This window comes from Charadrius vociferus, unplaced genomic scaffold (assembly GCF_000708025.1).
Source record: "Charadrius vociferus isolate BGI_N301 unplaced genomic scaffold, ASM70802v2 scaffold39, whole genome shotgun sequence".
Taxonomy (NCBI): Eukaryota; Metazoa; Chordata; class Aves; order Charadriiformes; family Charadriidae; genus Charadrius; species Charadrius vociferus.
This window is the reverse complement of record NW_009650188.1, coordinates 3,876,599-3,896,941: the sequence shown is the minus strand read 5'-3', so window position 1 is coordinate 3,896,941 and position 20,343 is coordinate 3,876,599. Positions and strand designations below refer to the sequence as shown.

At 43.4% G+C, this 20,343-nt stretch overlaps 2 protein-coding genes across 2 annotated transcripts in view; both read left to right on the top strand.

Moving 5' to 3' along the window:
* The first annotated feature begins 584 nt into the window (after positions 1 to 584).
* Positions 585 to 18,478, top strand: TMCO1 (transmembrane and coiled-coil domains 1). The gene is made up of 7 exons (XM_009892919.1): positions 585 to 630; positions 861 to 950; positions 4,323 to 4,382; positions 7,931 to 7,977; positions 8,575 to 8,642; positions 12,162 to 12,306; positions 18,004 to 18,478. Exons 1-7 carry the CDS (start codon positions 585 to 587, stop codon positions 18,100 to 18,102), a joined length of 555 nt encoding a protein of 184 aa, XP_009891221.1. The 3' UTR covers positions 18,103 to 18,478.
* The window catches only part of ALDH9A1 (aldehyde dehydrogenase 9 family, member A1), a 10,445-nt gene continuing 8,524 nt past the window's right edge, over positions 18,423 to 20,343 (top strand). Inside the window, exon 1 of the mRNA XM_009892918.1 lies at positions 18,423 to 18,447. Within this exon, the coding sequence (XP_009891220.1) occupies positions 18,423 to 18,447 (25 nt within the window). The remainder of the gene's footprint in view (positions 18,448 to 20,343) is intronic.

Sequence of the window (20,343 nt, the reverse complement as noted above, 5' to 3'; positions counted from 1 at the left end):
TCCTGACACTGAGGTATATTCTAAAATCTCCTTTGTACCAGAGCTGCAAGACACTGTCTTTGGGCATTCAAAGGTAGGGTTAGTCCCAGATAGAATATGATAATTGCTTTTTAGGAGCCCTGCTGCATTGCACGTGGGGTTAGATGGTGTACACACCTGTTGCCTTTCACAGCACAAAGCTGTGTGGACCTCAGAAGCGTCTACAGGGTTTCCTTCTCTGCAGCTAGTGATCCCTGGGTCTCAGTAGCCCAGTCCTGTTGTCAAACCAAAGCCAAGAAAAGGACCAAAAGCTTTATGTTGCAGCTCAGATTAAACTGTTTGCAAACCACTGGTTCTGTGCTTGTAGCATGACTTATTTTGATCATGTTTGAGTGCAAGGAGTTAGACTGAAGAATCTCTTGAGGTCTCTTCTAGCCTAATATCTCTACTTGCCTTTTCAAAATGTGCTTCTACTAATGGGCAGGTCCTGGTAGGAGTGGGCGTTATTCCTTGGGTCTTAATTAGGTCCTATGAAAATGCAGAACACAAAGATGTTTATTGCCTTAATCAACTCCTGGTTTTAAGGTGAGCAACAGCTGGTAAATATGACCATGAAGGAACTGAATGACTCCCACAAAACAGCAGTGCTCAGTAAGATAGCCAGTGGCTTCTAAAGATATGTATTTTATAGGCACCGTTGCTACATAGAACTTGAGAAGGGAATTGAAGGAAAATGATGATATACTTTCTGGTAATTTGTGGTACCTTTGTCATATTATAATGTGGTTTTGTAGATATGATGTGTGTTTTTTGCATATGTATTTGCTAACTTATATGCCTATTATTGCAAGCAGTCTTTACTTATCTAGTTACTTGTTGAGTATTTGTTTCAGGTATAACTTGGGTGCTGGTGTACCGAACAGACAAATACAAGAGATTAAAGGCTGAAGTGGAAAAACAGAGCAAGAAATGTAAGTACTTTTCAGGCATTAGAGAATGTGTCTTGCTGTTCCTGTTACATCCTGCTTTAGCACATGTCAAATCGAATAGAGTCAGTGCTTTCAGAAATTCTTCTCTTCAGGTGGTAAGGGAGAGAACTTTCTTCAGCTTGGATTTCATAGGAGCCTAATTTTACAAGTTACACAGATCCATACTGAGAGGACTTACTTCTGTCCTTAATTCTTGTCTTTTGCTGGAGGGAAGGTTAGTACAAAGACCTGTTGTGTTGTCTGAATTGCCCCTCCTCTTTATGGAGGACAGGAAGGAGTAAGACCAGTACTGGGATCTTTTTTTTTTTTTTGCACGTGAATAGCCAGTGTCTGTATATGTAGATTCATTTAGATGCCTGAAATAAGCTCAGAGAATTTGAGACCTGTAGTAAGAAAGAACTAGGGTTTAATAATGCATACCATGAGAGGAAAGTGTAATAAGTGAAAAGTAAAAGTGATGATTAATGGTGGGCAATGAGTAAAGACAAAGTCACGATAGAAACGTCTGAGCTATCAGTTGGTATAAAAATAGACTAATGTAAACTGAAAACAAATAGAATGGATTAGGAAAAAAGTGCCAGGTTACTTCCATAGAGAGGGGATCCGAGAGGCCTGGGAGGGATTAAACAAAGGATGAGGGAGGAAGGGAAAAGAGAACAGAGGGTGAGCGGTCAGAACATATGCATCATATATTAAGAGGAATGGTAAACAGGAGGGTCTGAGGTGGAGTTTTTCAGTGGACCTGTCTGTATTAGAAGCCAAGGAGCAGAGGAGAAATTAAAACTCAATTGTATGTACCGAACCCAAGTTGCAGCAGTAAGAGACAGCACCCAGCAACTGGGGCCAAACCTGAACTGGTTTTACCTTAAAGATATTTCACCATGATGTCACCGCTCTTAGTGTGTGAGAGAACAATATTACCCAAGCATGTTCTTTCCAGTCTAGTTTATTCCAGCCTTCCCCGGGGCAAAATAAACTGAAGAGTTGGAAGTATAGTCATGCTTGTGTCACAGCTCCTAAATTAGGGGCTTTTGTCATCACAGCACTATTAGGTGGGAATTGCATCTGTTTGCCTCACTTTAGTCCCACTTGGTTGACAAAAATGTGTAGGGTAGAATTAGCCCCAGAAGAGTGTTGGAGAAGTAGTTGAAACCCAGCTGAAAACTTAGAGTTAATGTTCTAGTGTGCTTGTGCTGTTGATCTCCAAAAGCAGTTAGCAGGGCTTAATCTCTGGGGCTTAATGGTTGCTTTAAGAGTTCAGTGCTCTCTGTTTTTATAGCTCTCATGATATCTAGGCTATAATCTGTAAAGGGAAAGATGTGAGGTTCATGCATCTCAATTAGTTTCTAACCTCCTTGTTTGATTCCCCATCCCCAACAAAAAAAAGAAAGTAAAACAGAATGAGGAGTCACTAAAAATTCAGCTTTGATTTTGGTGTGGTTTTTTTTTTTTTTCCCCCGCCTGTGCTAAGGACAGCTGGCTGACCTGATGGCTTACAGACAACTTGCAAAGTAGACCACTTGAGCCACACCTTTCAACTGTTATCTAACACATCTGAAACCGGAAAAAACACATTTGAGATCTTTAAGCTCTCCCACGAGAGTCCTAGCAGTCCTTAGGATTTGCAAAAACAAATGGACCAAGTAGTGTGCTTCAGCAGACATTGTTACTCACAGTCCTTAGTTTCATCTCTTCCTGTCCTATGGTTTCTATTGAGACGCTCAGCATTGTCTGAGACTGCTGCAGAGATTATAATAAGTGTTCTGCGGCAAATGTAGTGGTAAATTTGCACAGCTGAAGGCTATCTCTAGACCCATGGACAGGTTTGTGAAACTGTCTGACGGTTATTTGTTCTGATTGAACCACAAGGGAATTAGGGCTGTAGAGTTCCTCAGGGTTGGCATAAGGCTCGATAGCACTGTCTAAAGTGAAGCTGGGGTCTGGAGCCCTCTTGTTGGGCTGGGAGCAATAGGTAGGCCTGAAAAGAGTCAGTGTTCTACAGTTGGGTTTAGAACTGGGGGCCATGGGGTTATGAGGACTAGGGTTGGGATGGACTGATTGGGATCCCTCAGCTCAATTTGGCATAAGGAAGGTTATGGAGAGGGCATTCTGTGAGCACTGGGTGTGTTGTGTCATCTGGTACTTCTTGCTGGCATTACCTCTGAGTAGACTTCCCTGATTTTTCCCCTTGTCCTAGCCTGTTCTTTGGAAAAAAACAATTGTGTCTTACTACATTAGCACAGCAGAGATGTTGATTAGGTATCTTGTCTGGGCTACTGTGGTTTTCTTAGAAGTTGTGACTGACTTGCATATCATAGGCATTTCAGAAGGCAGCACTACAAATCCTTCTGTGACTTGGAAGGCTGTCTGTCTTTAGTTCACCTGTGCTTTGAAATCAAGGCTGGAAGATCTGTGCTGAGCTAGTACTTCATTTGGCAGAAGAGTTCTAATGCTCGGGTCTCTAAGCTGATTCTGTGAGCTAACAAGGAGCTCAGTGTAGAGTAGATGTGTTACAGATATGTAGACTTTGGAGTAAAAAAGGGCTGCTCTCTGTTGTTAAGATCATAGCCATGCCTTCTCATCATCCCTGCTTGTACTCTTCTTACAGGTTTTAAATTAAAATGTCTCTTACTTCCTGTAAAAGCTCTTCAGAGCATTTGTGATGAGCAGCCCATTTACTGTGTTCTAAGTTCACTATGCTGGCTTTATGTTAGCCTTTTTTGCTGCAGTGGTAGTTGTTTGCAGATGCTCGGTGTGTGTCTGATTTGGGGTTTTAGTAACTTTTTGCTTAGGCTCCTGCTTTAAAATATTGGAAATGCTTCAGTACTAATTAATTGAAGAATGGAGAGGCTGTGGCCGACTGCTTGGACAGCATTTCCCCTGAGAATGCCTGCCTGTGAAGAAGGGATGTACGAGAACACAGGCTTTCCTGTATTCTGCTTCCCACTGCAGATAATCAGGGAGCAGAGCTTGCCACAAAGCTCTTTTCATTACACTTGCTGAATCAAAAGTACTGTCTAGTACTAATGACAAATCAGCAAGGGTCGTTGGAGCCAAAATTGACCCCAGGCTGCTCAGTTAACAATGTAACGGGCTCTTGACAGAGTTTAAAATTAACCCCTTAAGTATTCTGATGTCTCATCCAGGGTTTTTAACTTTTTTTAAAATTATTTCTAGGTGTTTGGTGGAGTCAGCCTTGGTGGTTTAAAACTTGTTGATTCTGAATATGTTCTTAGTCATATCCAGCTTCCCTTTGTGACCCTAAAGGAATAAAATGTTTTGTTTGGTATGTGAAAAAGGGGTGGTGGTATCCCTATGCAGAAATGATAGAATATCTTTGTTTTCACTTGGCAGTGGAAAAGAAGAAGGAAACAATAACTGAATCAGCAGGCCGACAGCAGAAAAAGAAAATAGGTAAGATTGGGAGAGGAGTGTGGTGCCCCAAGAATAGGGGAAAGTTGAGAAAACAGTTATGGAAACTATCATCTGTTCCTTCCTTTCAAAACTATTTATTTAAAGTGGTAATGGATCTGATTCTTGGCCTGATGATTGGAATATGAATACTTTTGCCTTACTCTTCCAAGACAGGAGACATCTAGCCTCCTGATGGCTTTAGTCAAAAGCAGAGAAAGGCAGTATCACTGAGAGGAGCAGCACTTGTTGCTGAACTGGTTGCCTTTCTCACTGATTTGAGCCTTTATATCCATGACTATTACTAACTTCTGTTGTCGAAGCTCTTTGTTGCAGTGCGCTGTCAGTTTGCAATAGCTATATGACTGTATGATTGTGATTTTTTTTTAATCATTTTTGCCTCATTTAAACACTTCAGAGCGTTTAAAAACATTAACTGTAACAGCACTTAGATTTATTTCAAGTTTGATAAATTAGTTTTGTTCCATTTTAGGTAGTGATTTATTTTTCCATTCTTTTTTGTTGTCAATAGCTTAAATCTTTCTGGGTAAAGTACTCTTTACTAAACTATGCAGGAACAATGTGCTCGATGTTTAATGGATGTGAGCTTTAGAAAGTTCTGTTTTCTGAAGGACTCTAAAGTAAAACGTGCAGCAAAGCGCAGTTAAATTATCACAGAAATTGTGGCAGGAACACTTCTGAGAGCTCCTGGGAGTTGGTTTCCTCATTCCTCTGTAACACCAGGTAGCTGGATTAGTCATTTGATCTGTACAAAGCTTGGGAATAATTATAAACATATCTTCAAACAGTTCTTCCTAGGTATAAAACCTGTTATCGCTAGACTCTTGGAGGCACAGGAGCCAAAATTCTTCCTTTTGTGCATTTTCAGTTCTTAATCTTGAATAATCCGTGCATGAGATGAATACTACTTGGTGGATAAGGCAACTTTTTAATGTTATGTGCTGTTGTTACATATGGTCACTTTTGAATGTGTAGCAATGACTTTTTTGCAGAGCACTATCCAAGCTATGTTCCTAGCAGAGAATATTTTACTTGTGCTTGGACTAAACTAATAAACAGTAGAATCTGAGGAATTCAGATGCTCCACCAATTTTTTTAACACTGAAATAATCTTGTTTTGCAAATGAAAAACAAAGCACAAAGGAACTAAGAACAGAACTTAGGAAATGACCACTGATTTTGTTTGCTGTAATGCTTGCTGGCCAAGCCTAAGATACTGAGACTTTTTTTTTTTGCAAGTGCTGCATAACTTCAGTGTCTCATATGTTTTTGGGCGAAGCTGAATTCTTAGTGTTTTTGAAAAATCCGTCCCTAAATGTCAAGCTGGACATCCAGAAAATTACTCACAGCTGTTAAATGGTTTTGAAATCTCTGATCCAAGTGTCTTACTGGATGTCAAATCATTCTGCAAGATGTAGCATTATTGTAACAGCAAATTTACTTGTGCTGGAGTTCCTTTAAATTCTACTGTTCTAGTTTGTGGTTTTGGTTTTTTTTTTTTTTTTAAAAAAAAAGCTGAGGCTTTACTGATAAGTCACAGCCATGGTACAGACCTGCCTCGGTTGCCATCTGTTTTGTGCATAGAATGAGGCAGGAGGTGTGTGTATGATATTACTTGGTTTAGTAAGGGATGAATCATGCACATGCAGAAGGAGGTAGGGTGAAAGTTGCATGGGAAGGCTTAATTTGGTGTTTCCTACTTACCAAACTTTTTAAGTGTAAAGTGAACCAACTTCAGTCACGTTGTGTCTAAATCACCTTTCACATTGCTGGAACAGGACACCTTTAACATCATGGTGCAGCCTTCTGTCATTTTGGCTTAAGCAGTGCATTTGTTAGCTTAAACTTTGCTACTGCTTTCTGTGTCCATATGTCCCTAGAAGAAAAGACGGTGACATTCCCAGGATTCCACGTGAATGCTGGGTAGACAACAAAACAAAAAAACCCCAACCCTAAAACAAACAAACAAAAAAAGCCCAAAACTAATGCTGGCAAATAGTATTATTACTGTATCCTCGTGGTTTTTGTTGCAGAATAGGAAGACTTTGGACTCCAGGGTGTTGCTTATTGACCTGGACCTCTTTCTCTGTGCCTCTGCCCACCTGTATAGCAAAGTACTAAAATGCTGCTTATGTATGACTTGGGCAGGAATAGACCGTTTATGTAAGGTGGTAGGACTGTTTGTTTTGAATTTGTAGAAATGGGTGAGAAACGGGTCAGGCGTATCAGGGGATCAAGGCTGTATTCTTTATCCCTATGTAACCTTTAGCCCATCTAAATAGATGGTTAGTTATTTATCCGAGGGAAAAAACAAGTATTTGTGCCAAATGTGATTCCTAAAGAGCTGGCCTGTGGTTGCTGAAATGTCCCAGAACAAAACTCTCCACCTGGGTCAGGAAGCAGGTGTCTGGAAAGTTCCTGATAGAGGGGATGGTTTGTAGTTAGGAGCAGTTGAAAATATCAATGAGGATTCTAAGAAATTTGATAGGGGTGTTGCTATTGCTTTGCATAACACTTGCTGAGAGTCCCTGTATTTAGTGGCTTGTACTGAAACTTCAGCAGGGATCCACTGGACAACTCTTGCGCTGCATAGTCCTTGACAGTCCTGCACCACCACCCCCCTTCTTTCTTAGCACATGCTCTTCTTTAGATATTTCTTTATTGTCCACATCTCTAGTTCAGTCAGGTGTTGCTTCCAAGCCCTGGCTGCCCCTCTGGATCCTCAGTCTGAGAGGAGCATAGTGGAAAAGGGGTGCTGGGGATGTGGGACAAGAGGCACGACAGGTGGTGGATAATGCTCAAGGCCAGAGCAGCCCTCCAATGAGGGGCATGGAAAATGCTGCCCCAGAAAACTGCGCATCTTTGAAGTTTGTGGTGACTTCAGGACAGACTAAACTTCCAAAGTAGTATTTTATACTATTCTCTGCAATGCATACTATTACACAAATTACTGAAATTCGTGTAGAAAATATCTTTCATCTTTGGAGCATCTTTTAGGTGTGACAAGGGTCCAAAATTCATTACTAAGACCAGCAGGATGTTAGCCTTGCTGAGGTGCAGCTCCTGGCTCTGTGTATGGTTTTGGAGTCCCTTGTGATACCTCCAAAATGAAATCCTTTCTTATATAATGTATTTATAATGGTAACCCTGGTGTGCAGCAAATTGAGACTGCTGTTTTTTGGAAGTGTGATATAGAGGCACTGTCTCTGTTTTCTGGCAACAGTGTTTGTGCTGCTGTGTTAGTTGGTTGAGTTAGCAAATTTGACATTCTGTGCATTTCTTTCAAAAGTGCCGAGTGTGTGATTCTAGCCTCCTCCTCTTTTGTGCCTGCTTTGCTGCATGTTGCTGTGGTGAAGCAGTTGGCTATGTACAGTTTTTTACTTTACTGTCTGGCATAGAGAGCTGGAGTTGGTTTTGGAAGTGTTATTTGTTTGGAGAGCCAAGAAGGTTAAGTCTTCCTGGAAATGAAAACAGTCTGGTTTCTAGGTTGGTATAACTGATTATAACTGTTGTTGTTTTTGTCTTTCCAGAGAGACAAGAAGAGAAACTGAAGAATAACAACAGAGACTTGTCAATGGTAAGAAAATTAAAGCCAGTTCCCAACTACTGATTTCAGTTAGCTTTTCAACAGCAAGACGTTGTTCAACTGGCAGACATAGTGGCTTTTCTTCCTGAAAGGTCCTTCTGGATTGTCTCTAATAGCTACAGATTTTAGTATGAGCCACAGAGTTCTCCAGCAATTACTGCCTCACCTCATGCCCAGCCTTAGCTATTTTCATCTTTTTAAGTGTCCATGATGTTTTCAAAGTAGAATTAATTTTCCTGACTTCATCTCTCTGTCTTCATAGTGATCCCCTGCTGATTGGTTGTGTAGGCTTAAGGAAAATAAACCAACCTGTGGAAGGTTGGAAAGTAACAGGACAGTTCTTGAGCTCCCCCCCAAAGCAGCTCTTCATATCAGTGGTCCACTCTGTGGCTGCCTTTGTACTCAGCTGTTGACCAAACTTCTCTTTGGGAGTTGTCCAGTCACTTTTACAATCCCTCTGGCCTTCTGGGTCATCTTTTCCATGTAGATTCCAGTGATGCTGTACAAAGCCTCTTCTTAAGGGTGTGAGCCCGTAATCCCTCAGTGTAGGCCTGTTGTTTCAATTATCTCTGATCTTTCTGTTTGCAGGTTCGGATGAAATCCATGTTTGCCATTGGCTTCTGCTTCACTGCCTTGATGGGAATGTTTAACTCCATGTAAGTATCAGCTTTCTGGATTTTTCTTAAATTTTCATGGCGAGTACATTCTCCACCTTCCCTCTATCACCTGAAGTGTTAGTGACAGAGTTCATCCAAGAACCATAACTAATCTGTATAAAATGGATCAATATTTCACATGAAGATGGGGTTTGTTTTGTATGTTCTCCTCAAGAGGGAACACTGCATGCTGAATGTGATGAAATTGAACAAATTGCATTCAATCTAGACACAACTCTTATCAAGATGTTCCCAAGCAGAAATGATGTTAAGGGCAAGATTGGTGGATATCAGGTAAGCACCTACAGTCTTCAGCTTCGCTATAATGGTGTGACCGAAGAATGCTCTCGCAAGCAAAACTGGGTCAGCTCCCTTGCCCTTAGAAATGAGCTGTAATTGCGGAGTTTGTTCTTGCCTTACTTAGGGTGATTAGACTGAAGATACTAACAGATCCAGGCATGGGCTGTAATCTTCCTTTACTTTAAAAATGACTGGGGATAGGTCTAGTTTTATAAAAAACAAAGTTAAAAAAAAAAAAAAAACACGAACTGGTTTGCATGGTTATAGACAGCTTTGTTCCAGATGTGCAAAACTGCAAGACTGTGCTTGGCTTTTAAAACTTGATTTGGTCTTGCAATGTTAACTTCCCATTGGCTGTTAAATCTGAAGATAATGTGAATATAGTTAGTATAACCTTTGGGATGCTGCTTAATATCTGGGTAAGGTACTTGTCCTGCAAACATGAAGTTTCATTCTCGGGCACCAAAACCTTTGGCCTCTGTGCTGGCAGTCCCCAGGATACAGTCAGTTGTTATTTTACTGAAGATCTGTGGGTGGATAAATTGCAAACGGGGTAACATAATAACAGAAGTGCCACTGTGTGGACTCTTTATTTGTTCAGCTTAGTCAGACTTCAGCATCTAGCAGTCTCTGGAATGCTGTGAAATTGAGCAGAGGAACACAGCACTAGAGGACTTTAAAATTTGGGTACAATCTTGAGTCACTGATGTCTCATTTAACTGCAGCCCTAAGTGGGGATGGAGGTGTTGAGTCATGTGCCCAGCAACACAGTGCTGCACCTGAGGCCTTCAAGTGCTTGCCTAACTACTTGGGTGCAATACAAACACCACCACCACCCCTGCCCCTGAAACAGGCTGAAAAACAAACTAAAAAACCCTGCCTTACTCTGCCCTCTTCCTAGACTGGGAAGAGGCAGTTCACAGTGTACTATGATTGAAAAGTGTTACAGGACTTTAAGGTCATGAAGATCTTTAGGAAGGAATGGATTTTAGTTAAATCCTGTGAGGCTCTTCCTTCCATAGATATTAACCTAAAAATATGAGTTTACTGGTTTCTTCTCCTTTAAGACCACCAAGTTTACTTGTCTTGTTCCTCTTTTGAGGATTCCTGCCCACAGAGACCATGCTATAAGCCACAGAGTTGACGTGAAGGTTTTGTGTGTATCTTGCTTTATCTGTCCCTTTAAATAAAGGAAACCTGAACATGAACAGCAGGAGTATCCAGAGAGCTTGCTGATTGTTTGAATTGAAATAGCTTTCTTGCTAATAGCTGAGACTATTGAATTAAAATCTAAAGATTTGGCTGTCTTGCCTTTGGGGCTAGATAGTTAAATTTTTGCTTCTGGTCTCACTACAAGGTAGCTAGTGGATTTGTATCTGAATGGCAGCTGTTTGAAACTGATAGAATGGTTTGATGGAGCTGGTTCTCACTTACGTGCTGTCATTCTCTCAATATAGCATAAAGAGCAGCTGCTTGTGTTGGGAGGAGAATGCTTCAGTTATGAATTCAGGAGGCTCTTACGTCTCCCTCTGGGAGGCTGCTACTGCCAGGTAGCATGGAGGTGCTGTGGGTGTGGTGTGAAAAGGACGGAAAGGGAGGCTGACACCTGCAATGACTGTAGCCTTATTTGCTTGCCTTTCCTGTTCTTGGATGAGTTTATTGCTCTGGGGGACAAAAGGAGCAGGAATTGTGTGGAAGTAGTGTGATGTGCCACCCTTTGGACAAGTACTATGCAGACACTGCTGCGTTGTGGCTGGGCACCTCACCTTTGCCAAGTGCCAGCTTAGCCAAACTGGAAATGGCTGATGACTGGCTTTTTTCCTTAGAGTGTCAGTAGTAATGGGGCAGTGGGGTGGACCATGCTGAAAGGATATGTCAGTGTCAGGAAGGCTGGTTTAAAGCCAAAGAGCAGAATGCTGTGCTGAAGATGAGCAGCTGGATGTACGCTAGGGCAGTGAGATCTGTAGCAGTGGTGGCCTTCAAGCAGATGGGATTTGTCCTGGGAGAGGAATTAGCTTCTGAGCGTCTCAATTTTCTCTTGTCAGAAGACACTTCTGTGTCTTACTCAGGCAGATGTGCATTTTCGTACCCCTTCATGATAACTGAAAACCTCCTGGAATTAAAAGCAGGTACCTCAGGGTGCTACTGCTGATGTACTTGTCACTCTCACTTTCAGGAATAATTCAGAATTTTAAGCCACTGGGGGATGTTACAGGGAGATAAACATCCGTTCCTAGCTCTTTTGCCAAATGGCCTGTGAGATGTAAACAAATTTGGCGTGTGTTTGAGCTGTAGCTGTGTGAATCCATCTCTACAGGAAAGAACGCTCGTTTAGGATCTCTTGAAACAAGAAACACCTGTTAGAAAATCAGCACATGCAGAGAAAATAACATCCAAATATGCACATGCTGATGAGGCAGCATACACACTTACTTCAAAAGATTGGGTCAACTGTCTGGGTTGGGAGAAATCTTTGTGAACTGGCCAGAATTCACACTCTACCTGATACCCTGGAATGTGGACCTGGAGGAGTTCCAGGAGCTGGATGGGCCACTTGGAATATGTGGTATCATCATGCCTCTGCACTGCCTTCATCTTCAGAGCTAATGCAGGGAAGACTGTTGGTATTAAAAAACATTTTGTTGATGGCTTGTTTATGTATCCTTCTTGTGCTGAGACGTATAGCTGCCCTAGGAAAAGAAAAGGTATCTTTGGTTTTTGCTGTGCTTAAAAAAATGCTTGTTTTCTTAAGCAAAGAGTCCATCTTCTTGCATTAACTGCAATATAGCAGGGTGATAGTCAACCATCTCGTATTCAAGTGCTGACTGCATTCTGGGAAGTTATCTGCTAAATTTGACTTTTAAATAAAACGCACCAGTAAACTCCAAAACACCAACCAAGATTTTATGAACCAACAGCTTGTCCAGTTGATTACTTAAATCACTGTGAAACACTTTGGCTCTGACTATGGCTAAACCGTTATTGAGGGAAGCCTACTTAACCTTGCTGATGATTGGGTTTGGAGGGTTTTTTGACAAAAGTGTATTTAGCTTCAGTGGTGTAATGTATATACGAGGTGGGCTGGAGAAGGCAGCATGGCCTTTTAGCCTTCCATGTGTCCTTATCTGCTCTGGTTGCCTGTTGAAGATGCTCACTTGTTTTTTCTATAGCTGAAGACACTTACTGTCCCCAGTTGTAATCCAGTGTGCTCTCTTCCAGATTTGATGGACGAGTGGTGGCAAAGCTTCCTTTTATCCCCCTGTCGTACATCCAAGGTCTCTCCCACCGCAACCTTCTGGGCGAGGATTATACTGACTGCTCCTTCATCTTCCTCTACATTCTCTGCACAATGTCAATCAGACAGGTGAGTACATTGCTGTGACTCTTGCATGCCTGGAGCAGGGAAAGCACATCTACATCCATGAAGAGGAGTCTGTTACTGTTGTCCAGTTTTGCGTGTATAATCTTTGATCTGTTTGTGGTTTCTGTACTTGCCTTCATTCCTATGCTTCGTATTCAACGCAATTCTAGGTTGGGATCATAAAAACAGCCACTATCCTGGACCAGTGTGGAAGACTTGGCTGGAGACTTGCACCGGGGTGCTAGGACAGAGTTGGCAGAAATGTGTTCCTTCCTTATGTTTGTGTGTCTGATAACTTTGTGGATTGCCATACCAAGAGATTGTCTCCATTAGAAACCAATCTAAGTACTGCTTCTTAGTAATTGACTTTTACAGTAATATGAGAAAAGGGAAGTGTAGCATCTTCAGGGGAAACTCTTGATGTTCTATAAAGGTTCAAGCAGTCTATAAATTTGCTGGAAAAGTGATGAAAGAGTTAAACCTGTTCTTTTGGGTTTGTCCTTCCTGTTTTTGCTGACTACCTGATTTTTTTTTTTTTTCAGAGTTTTAAGAATCCTACCTATGGTGTCAAGTCTCTCCCAGTGTTAGGGAGGGACGTGACACAGAAAGGGGGTCTGGTATAAAAAGCCAAGAGTAGGCTATGTAAAGCTCTCCAGCAAAGCTGATTAGTCCCATCTTTTGAAAAGAGAAGCATCAGTGAGGATAAGGGAAATGCCTGTTCAGGAAGGCTCACTAGCAACTTAAGTGGCAGAATGGCTGGTGAAGACAAGTGGGCCTTCTCAGTCCAACCAGAAGTCTGCTTTGTTTTCCAAATTTCCCCAGAGAGCGCTGGGGATAAGTTAATAGACTCTGGGGGCTGGATGAATGCTGGTGCAACTAGCTGCAAATTATCTGCTCTTCTGTATTTATATTTCCTCTTTCTTTGATTCACTTCCTGAATTCTTGCTGCTTTTCTCCTTGACCGACTTGTTGCTTTTCCTCAGGGTGTGCCAAGGGACTTAGACTTAAAGTAGATCAGTAAAGGGAAGTGGTGTGTTATGCCAACTGCTGTCAGAAGTTTGGATGGTTTTGATGGAGCAGCTTAATAACAGAGAGTTCCTTTAGTCACAAAGTGCATATTAGTGAATAGAATTCTCCATAGTCCTCTGTATTGGGTGCTTGTGTTGACATCGATGTGTCTGGATCTACAGGAAAGCAGGTAATGAGCTGTAGAATATGTTATGTTGAAAGGGTCATCTGGAGGTCATCTGGCCCACCCCTTACTCCAAGCAGGGCCCGCTTCGGAGTACCAGGCTCCAGGGGCTTCCTCATTCTGTTTGCTGCAAGGCAAATCTTGTTTCACTTCCCAGTAATTGGAGGGGTGTTTACTGCTTTGAAAGAAATGACACCTTTTTAGCTCACCTTTTTAGCTCTTCAGATTATCTTCCAGAATTCCTGGGATGACGTGGCCTGATGCTGTTCCTTCAGGCAATCTTGTCTGGTGCTGCTCTGTTACTCACCTGTTACATGGAAAGTCCCTTTTTTTCAATGTTGCAGATTATTATATGAAACTAAATAGCACCATCAGCAAGACTTTTCTGCACCCATTGGGTTGACTGGGGAACTCCCTTGCTGAAAAATCCCCCATGGATTTTTTTTTTTGTCCAAAAATACAATTAGACCTAGACCTGTGGTTAGGTCTAATCCTGGGCATTTTCTGATGTTTTCTATTGTGAAATCGGTAGACAGCATGAACTGAGTGGTGGTCCAGTCTGGTTCTGGACAGAAATGCTGAGCTGTTTGCGGTGGGTTGGGCTTTCAAGAGACATTCCAGGAAAAAAAAAAAAGCCCTTGTACTTGAGAGTTCATGCCGATGGCCCTGTGAAGGACAGCAGTTTATTGTTTTGGAGAAGGGTGGTTTTGCTCTGAAGTGCTAGATTGCAGTCTTTGTAGTGCTGCCTTATCTACACGGTTGTGGTTAACTATACCTGCAGTTCTCCAGTTGTTAGGCAGCTCAGTTTCTTCCTCCTTGGTACATGGAGGGAAGGGCAGAGACCAGCCACATTAATTTGTGCAACAGTTAGGAGCTGAAGCTGTGATTGCTGGCCTCCTGCTCTTGGCTTTAGTGCTATTTGAAGGAACTTAGGTGATAACAGCACTGGGAAGAGGACTTTGAAGGGCTGTGAAAAGCCAGGGGAGAGGGGAAGAAAGTAATTAAGGGCTTAAAATGGTGCCAAAGAGCCAAAGACTTCCAAAGAGCCAAAGATTTCCGTGCGAGGTGAAAGCTTTGTGACCCTTTGTGTTTCACTGTGTGCAAAAGGGGAAATCTCGCCAGGTCAGCTTCAAAACAGCTGTTTGCCCAAGGGAGGAGAACTGATGTGGGAGTTAGTGTCTGGCTTGATGCTGCTGACACAAGAGGAGAAGGAGTGGAGGTGTACCAAAAGTCAGGGAACAGGTTGTGAATGAACTAAGGAGGCTATACATCTCTCAGTTTTCCCTTAAATCCTGGAGCTGCCTCTGAAGGGATCAAAGGCAGGGAAGAGATGTCCCTGTGGAGCTCAAAAGTAGAGGAACTTTTGTGTGTGTGTGAAAAATAGTGACCTGGAGTGAAATGCAGGGGAGTACGTGAGGGTGGGGAGATTAACTGGACAGTGATTAAACTGACATTAGTGAGATGGGCAGTAGCAGCATGAGGCAGTCTCTTCATGTGGCCCTCAGGCATGTGGGGGTGATAAACTCTTCAAACACTGACTGGGAAGCTTGCTGCCTGTGACCTGGCCAGCATCTCCCAAAATAGTCAACTCGCAGTGAGTAACTTCCTTTGCGCTGTTCCCAGCTCTCCCTGGCACGTAAATCCTGTCCCCTAGTTCCTCCTGCCTTCCTGTTTAGAGAGGGGAGGGTTGCTGGGAGAGGCCTTCCAAGGGTCCTTGAGCTGTTGGGTTTCAGCTGGGAAAGTCTGCTGCTGGGCTGGGCGGGAGGCATAATGTCAGGGTTACATCCTCTGTCCCTGCTCCTATTTGAGCTCCCAGCCTTCACCTGTGCTGCTTGGGAAGAGGAATATGCTGCTGTTCCTCAGGCGTTTGCTGGTCTTCATTTCCTTTTCACACATGCCTGAACTGTAGATTAGGCTGCTTCTCTCTGAAACGTCTTCCCAGTGGGAAGGGGAGCCAGCAATTATTCCTACTACTGGGAATGCACTTTCCCACACAGCCTGATCTTAGCGTAAGGAACCACTTGCTGCCTTGTCTTTGAGGAGGCCCCTTCTGGCTTTGAAGATGAAAGCAGAAGTAGCTCCTGTCCTTCCTGCAGTCATTTGAGGAGAGTTCAGAAGACCTCAGATGAGGAATTTGAATCCTTAAGTCTTACAGTTTTCCCTATCTGTTCCTAAAGGTGATGTTCTTGTTTGCATTGGAAGTAGACTGCAGGCTTCCTTGTGCAACACAGTGCACAGCAGACAGGCCAGGTTTCTGCTGGACCTTGCCCCAGCCCTGGTGTTTCCAGCTGTGTAGATTTCAGGATTGCTGTCCAGCAAAACTTGATTTGCAGCTAGTGTGGGAGACTATCTGCCTTCCACAGCAAGGAGGGGGACTCCTATGGAAGGATAATGCTGGAGAGTGACTGTAGTCTTGGACCACATACAGACAAGCTGTCATCTGTCTTCCTCTTGGAACCGTTCAAGCAGATGAAGTAAACTTTAGCACCACATCTCCTCTCTTGATACTTAAAAGCACAGGGAGGAGGCAGTGCACACTTTACTTCCATGGACGCTCTGCGAGGATTGCTACTCTGCTCCACGGGTGAGCCAGTACAAAGCTGGTAGGATCCCGCTCCTGCCTGCTGCTGACTCTGCAGCACCCTCTGGTGTTGCTGAATCTGCCCATTAGCTGTTTTTGTTTTCTCCCTTCTGTCCATCTCTTGACTAAGGAAGGTCTGAGAAGAGGAACTGCAGGAAGGAGTCTCCCACAGTGAAATGCTCTCATATATATTCAGTTGCTGAGTATCAGCCAGTGGGTGATCTATGTAGGCCACAAACTAAAGCTGATTTAATTAATTTTCAGGGGTTCCCCTCCTTTGCTTTCATGCTTGTGTGTGGACTGAAACCTTCCTTTTTATAATGTCCACCTGGAATGGTTTCCAATTTTTTTTTTTTTAACTTGGCTACTCTGGAATTATGAAGCTCTGTGTGCCTTTTGTTTGTTCTCCTTCCATGATCAAAAAGTTCAAGAACTGTATGACCTTACTATCTGACCTATCCTGGCAGGTATTTTGGAGAGGATACTCAGGTTTGAAGAGAATCCTCCTTCATCCTTTTGTTGTCTCGATGGCCAGGACTCAGCTGGTGACATGAGGAGGACACTTTTTTTTTTTTCTTTTTTCCCTTGTGTCAGATGTGCCTATTTTGCTGGTACTGCATGAGCAGCATCTTGAGCTGTAGTTACCTACAGTGAAGGATGAAGCTGAAAGAACTGGTAGTTCTTTGTAGTTGTTCTGTTGCAAAATTTAAAAGGTATTTCACAAAAAATCAAGAAAAACATCAAACCTCTAAATACTCTGCTGTGAGATTTTTAGCTAACGCCTGGCTCTGCTACTTAATTCTTTCCTTGTTTGTTGTTTTCCACTGAAACACTGCTCGGATGCAGATGAGGTCATCTCAGTAGTCAGTTTTTGATTTTTGCTACATATGTCCTGTTATACTGTGTGTCTCCGCTGAACCATTGTTCTGTCTGCATCACTAGCATTCATGTTAATTCTGTGCCTAAGCTCCCGAGTTGAACTTGGCACACGCTCTGGTTGCCATGTTGCTGACCCAAATTCCGTCTGCATTAGGAGAGAGCCTTCCTCGCCAGCTTGCAGACCCTCGGGCTCTGATGGCCACCATCAACAAGGGTTTCTGGAACTTGTGAGAAGTGAGGGCTGCTTTGGTTCTGCCTGTGAGCATATGTCAGGAACCTGCTGCTGTGTGTGCACTGCAGTTAAATTGCAAAGATCACTATTGTAGGTTGATTTTTAAACCAACCCATGTGCATAGACATTAACAAGGTACTTGCCAGCTGACTGTGTAGCTGGAGGTGGAAAAGAACCCTCAACCAAAATGGGGATTTAATTATCAGAAGGCTTTTGCTGAGGTGGGGGAGAGTGGCTCAGCTCTAATTGTAGCCACTGTGGATGGTTGTGCGGCTCTGTGCTGAGCCCTTTTGAATGTATAGGGATAGAGGTCAAATGTATAGCAGCCAGATTGGTTAAGGCTATGTGGGTGAGAACCTGAATCTATTGAAACTAGTGGGAGGATTGTACTTGTAAGGAGAGTTAAGATCCCCACCCCCCCTCCCTTTTGGTGTCTCCCTTGTCATAGTCTGACACTATCCTGCTTCTCTGTTCTTGTTTTCGCAGAACATCCAGAAGATGCTGGGTCTTGCTCCTTCCCGGGCTGCCACCAAGCAAGCAGGGGGCTTCCTTGGGAGGGGCTACTCTCTATTTGTAGCCACTGTGGATGGTTGTGCGGCTCTGTGCTGAGCCCTTTTGAATGTATAGGGATAGAGGTCAAATGTATAGCAGCCAGATTGGTTAAGGCTATGTGGGTGAGAACCTGAATCTATTGAAACTAGTGGGAGGATTGTACTTGTAAGGAGAGTTAAAATTCCCACCCCACCCCCCCTCCCTTTTGGTGTCTCCCTTGTCATAGTCTGACACTATCCTGCTTCTCTGTTCTTGTTTTCGCAGAACATCCAGAAGATGCTGGGTCTTGCTCCTTCCCGGGCTGCCACCAAGCAAGCAGGGGGCTTCCTTGGCCCACCACCTCAGGCAGGGAAGTTCTCCTAAAGCACAGTTACAGCCTTCACTGAAGGTCTGACCGGTGCACAAGACTGCCTTTGGGAGGTAACAAGATGGGATTTTGCACCAGGCTTCACATGTCCTAAACCAGCCTATGCAGTATTGGCCACAGTGTTGGAAACATCTTCCATATGGAGTATTCTACCAGCGGTTGTTTGCTCATCGAACCAAGAAAGTTCTCAGAAGATAACTTGACCTTTTATTTCTGAGAAATAAATGGCATGGGCATGTTGATTTAGGTGTCTCTTAATTGTGCTGTAGGACAAGTAGAAATACCTTGATGTAGCATGGTTAATTTAGTCTGTGGCATGGAAATCAACTTGAGCAGCGAGAGTAAGATCTGTGAAGTAGATAACTTGGAAAATTCAGAACAATCATGCTGTGAAGTGACTCTCTTGTCTTAGACATGCTGGCTATAGTCTTATGTAGTAGGGACCTGGGTGAGTAGGTGTGCTTAGTTTTCCCTTTATAAAACTTCCAGGGTGGAGGGTGAGATTTTTTTGTTGGCTCAGGTGTCTGGAGGCACTGGAACCTGCCCCTGTGCCAGGCTGTCCTTTTGGAGTTTGCAAGTATTTCTGGGCGTACTGTCAGCCTGTGTCGTATTGGCAGGGTAGAGCCCCACAGAGATTTCTGCAGCATTATACAGCTTCTGTAGAAGTCACTTGCTGAGGCAGAATCTGCTCAATTACAGAAACAAACCTGGCCTTCAAACTTTGAGTAAACTGCTAAATTATGCCAGTGCCATCTACTGCTACTGAACCCTTTATTGCCTGAGTGGCTATGACAGCAGTGTTTTTGTTCCTGCTCCTTGGTGTATTGCTAAACAGCCTGATGATCAGTCCGCATCTTAAAAGGCCGCCTTCTTAGGCCAGGAAGTTCTCTGCTCTGTCTTCTGCTTTGCCAAATAATTCTCTGTTTCAGCCCTGTTGGCTGGAGCCCACTCACCTTGTTTCAAAGGAGGGGAATAACTTGTGCTGCCACTCTCAAGTGAGGCCGGCATGCTCTACCCACAGCAGCTATTGATTTCTTGCTTCTGTGACCAGATGTTTATCATGCGGTACCTCTTCCCAGGAGTTTTTGACTAGATGCATGGCAGGAGGATAATCCCACACCATATGGCAGTGTGGAGCACGTGCAATACCATATTAAATAGTAAATACTGGATTAATTCTCACTAATAACTATCAGGCACTCATATGATTATTTAAGGATAAATCAAGTGTGGAACCTCTATTCAATGTCCTGCCTCTCAAACCCACATATTTGGCAGGTAAAGGAAAACATCTAGTGTATACTGATGCTGCCTTTTAACTTACCGCTGTGTCCAGTGTAGTTGGAAATTTCCACTGGGAGCAGTCCCGGCTGTGTAATTCCTTTTTCCCTTGCGGACCCTCTCTTAGTTCAAGGGCCTGATCCTTTAGCAAAGCCAGAAACACCCCAGCGTGTTACCTGCATGGATCAGCTTTGTCAAAGTATTTTATTCTGCAGCATATGATTGTTGGATCCAACAAAGACAGCCAAATCTGATCAAGCCTAATGACAAACTGCACCTTTAATGACTTTGGAAGTGATATGGGCAATACCTTCCCTGCTCCGCCCTCAACAAATCTGCCTACATTGCGTCATGCCACGCTTTGTCACTTGGGGAGGGAAGCATTTGCACATCCAAAGATTATCTGAAAATTATTGATCTGCTATGTTCTGGTTGCTTCCCAGACGGGAAGGGTGTTCCCTGGGGGTTGTTAATCATTATAACGACCTGAGCAGAACAGCTTTCCTAATCTCAGCCACTAAAAGGTCTGAAGTCGAAGAATCTACGAAATGAAACACAAAATGAAAAACAACTTTATGAGCACGGGAAGACTCGGGTTTTGAGGAAGAAAGGATGTTCTTTGTTCTGTTTCATGGATAACTTAAAAAAAACCCAAACAAACAAAAAAACCCAAAAACCAAAAAACACCAAAACTGCATGTGTATCTCGAGATAAACTGCAGCTGTGCTCACATCTTCGAGGAGGTTTAACTACTGCCAGCCGCTGGTACAGTGGGTGGCAATTCAGCTCCTCTGTTGTTTTTTGTTGGCTTTGTTTGGTTTTTTTTTTGTCCTTTTGCACAAATCACAGCGCTGTCGTCTGTCCTGTTCGCCGAGAGGGAGGAGGGGGACCTCCGAGCCACCAGGGGGCGCCCGAGCGGTGGGCGGGTCCCAGGCCCCGCCCCACGCGCCGGCGCG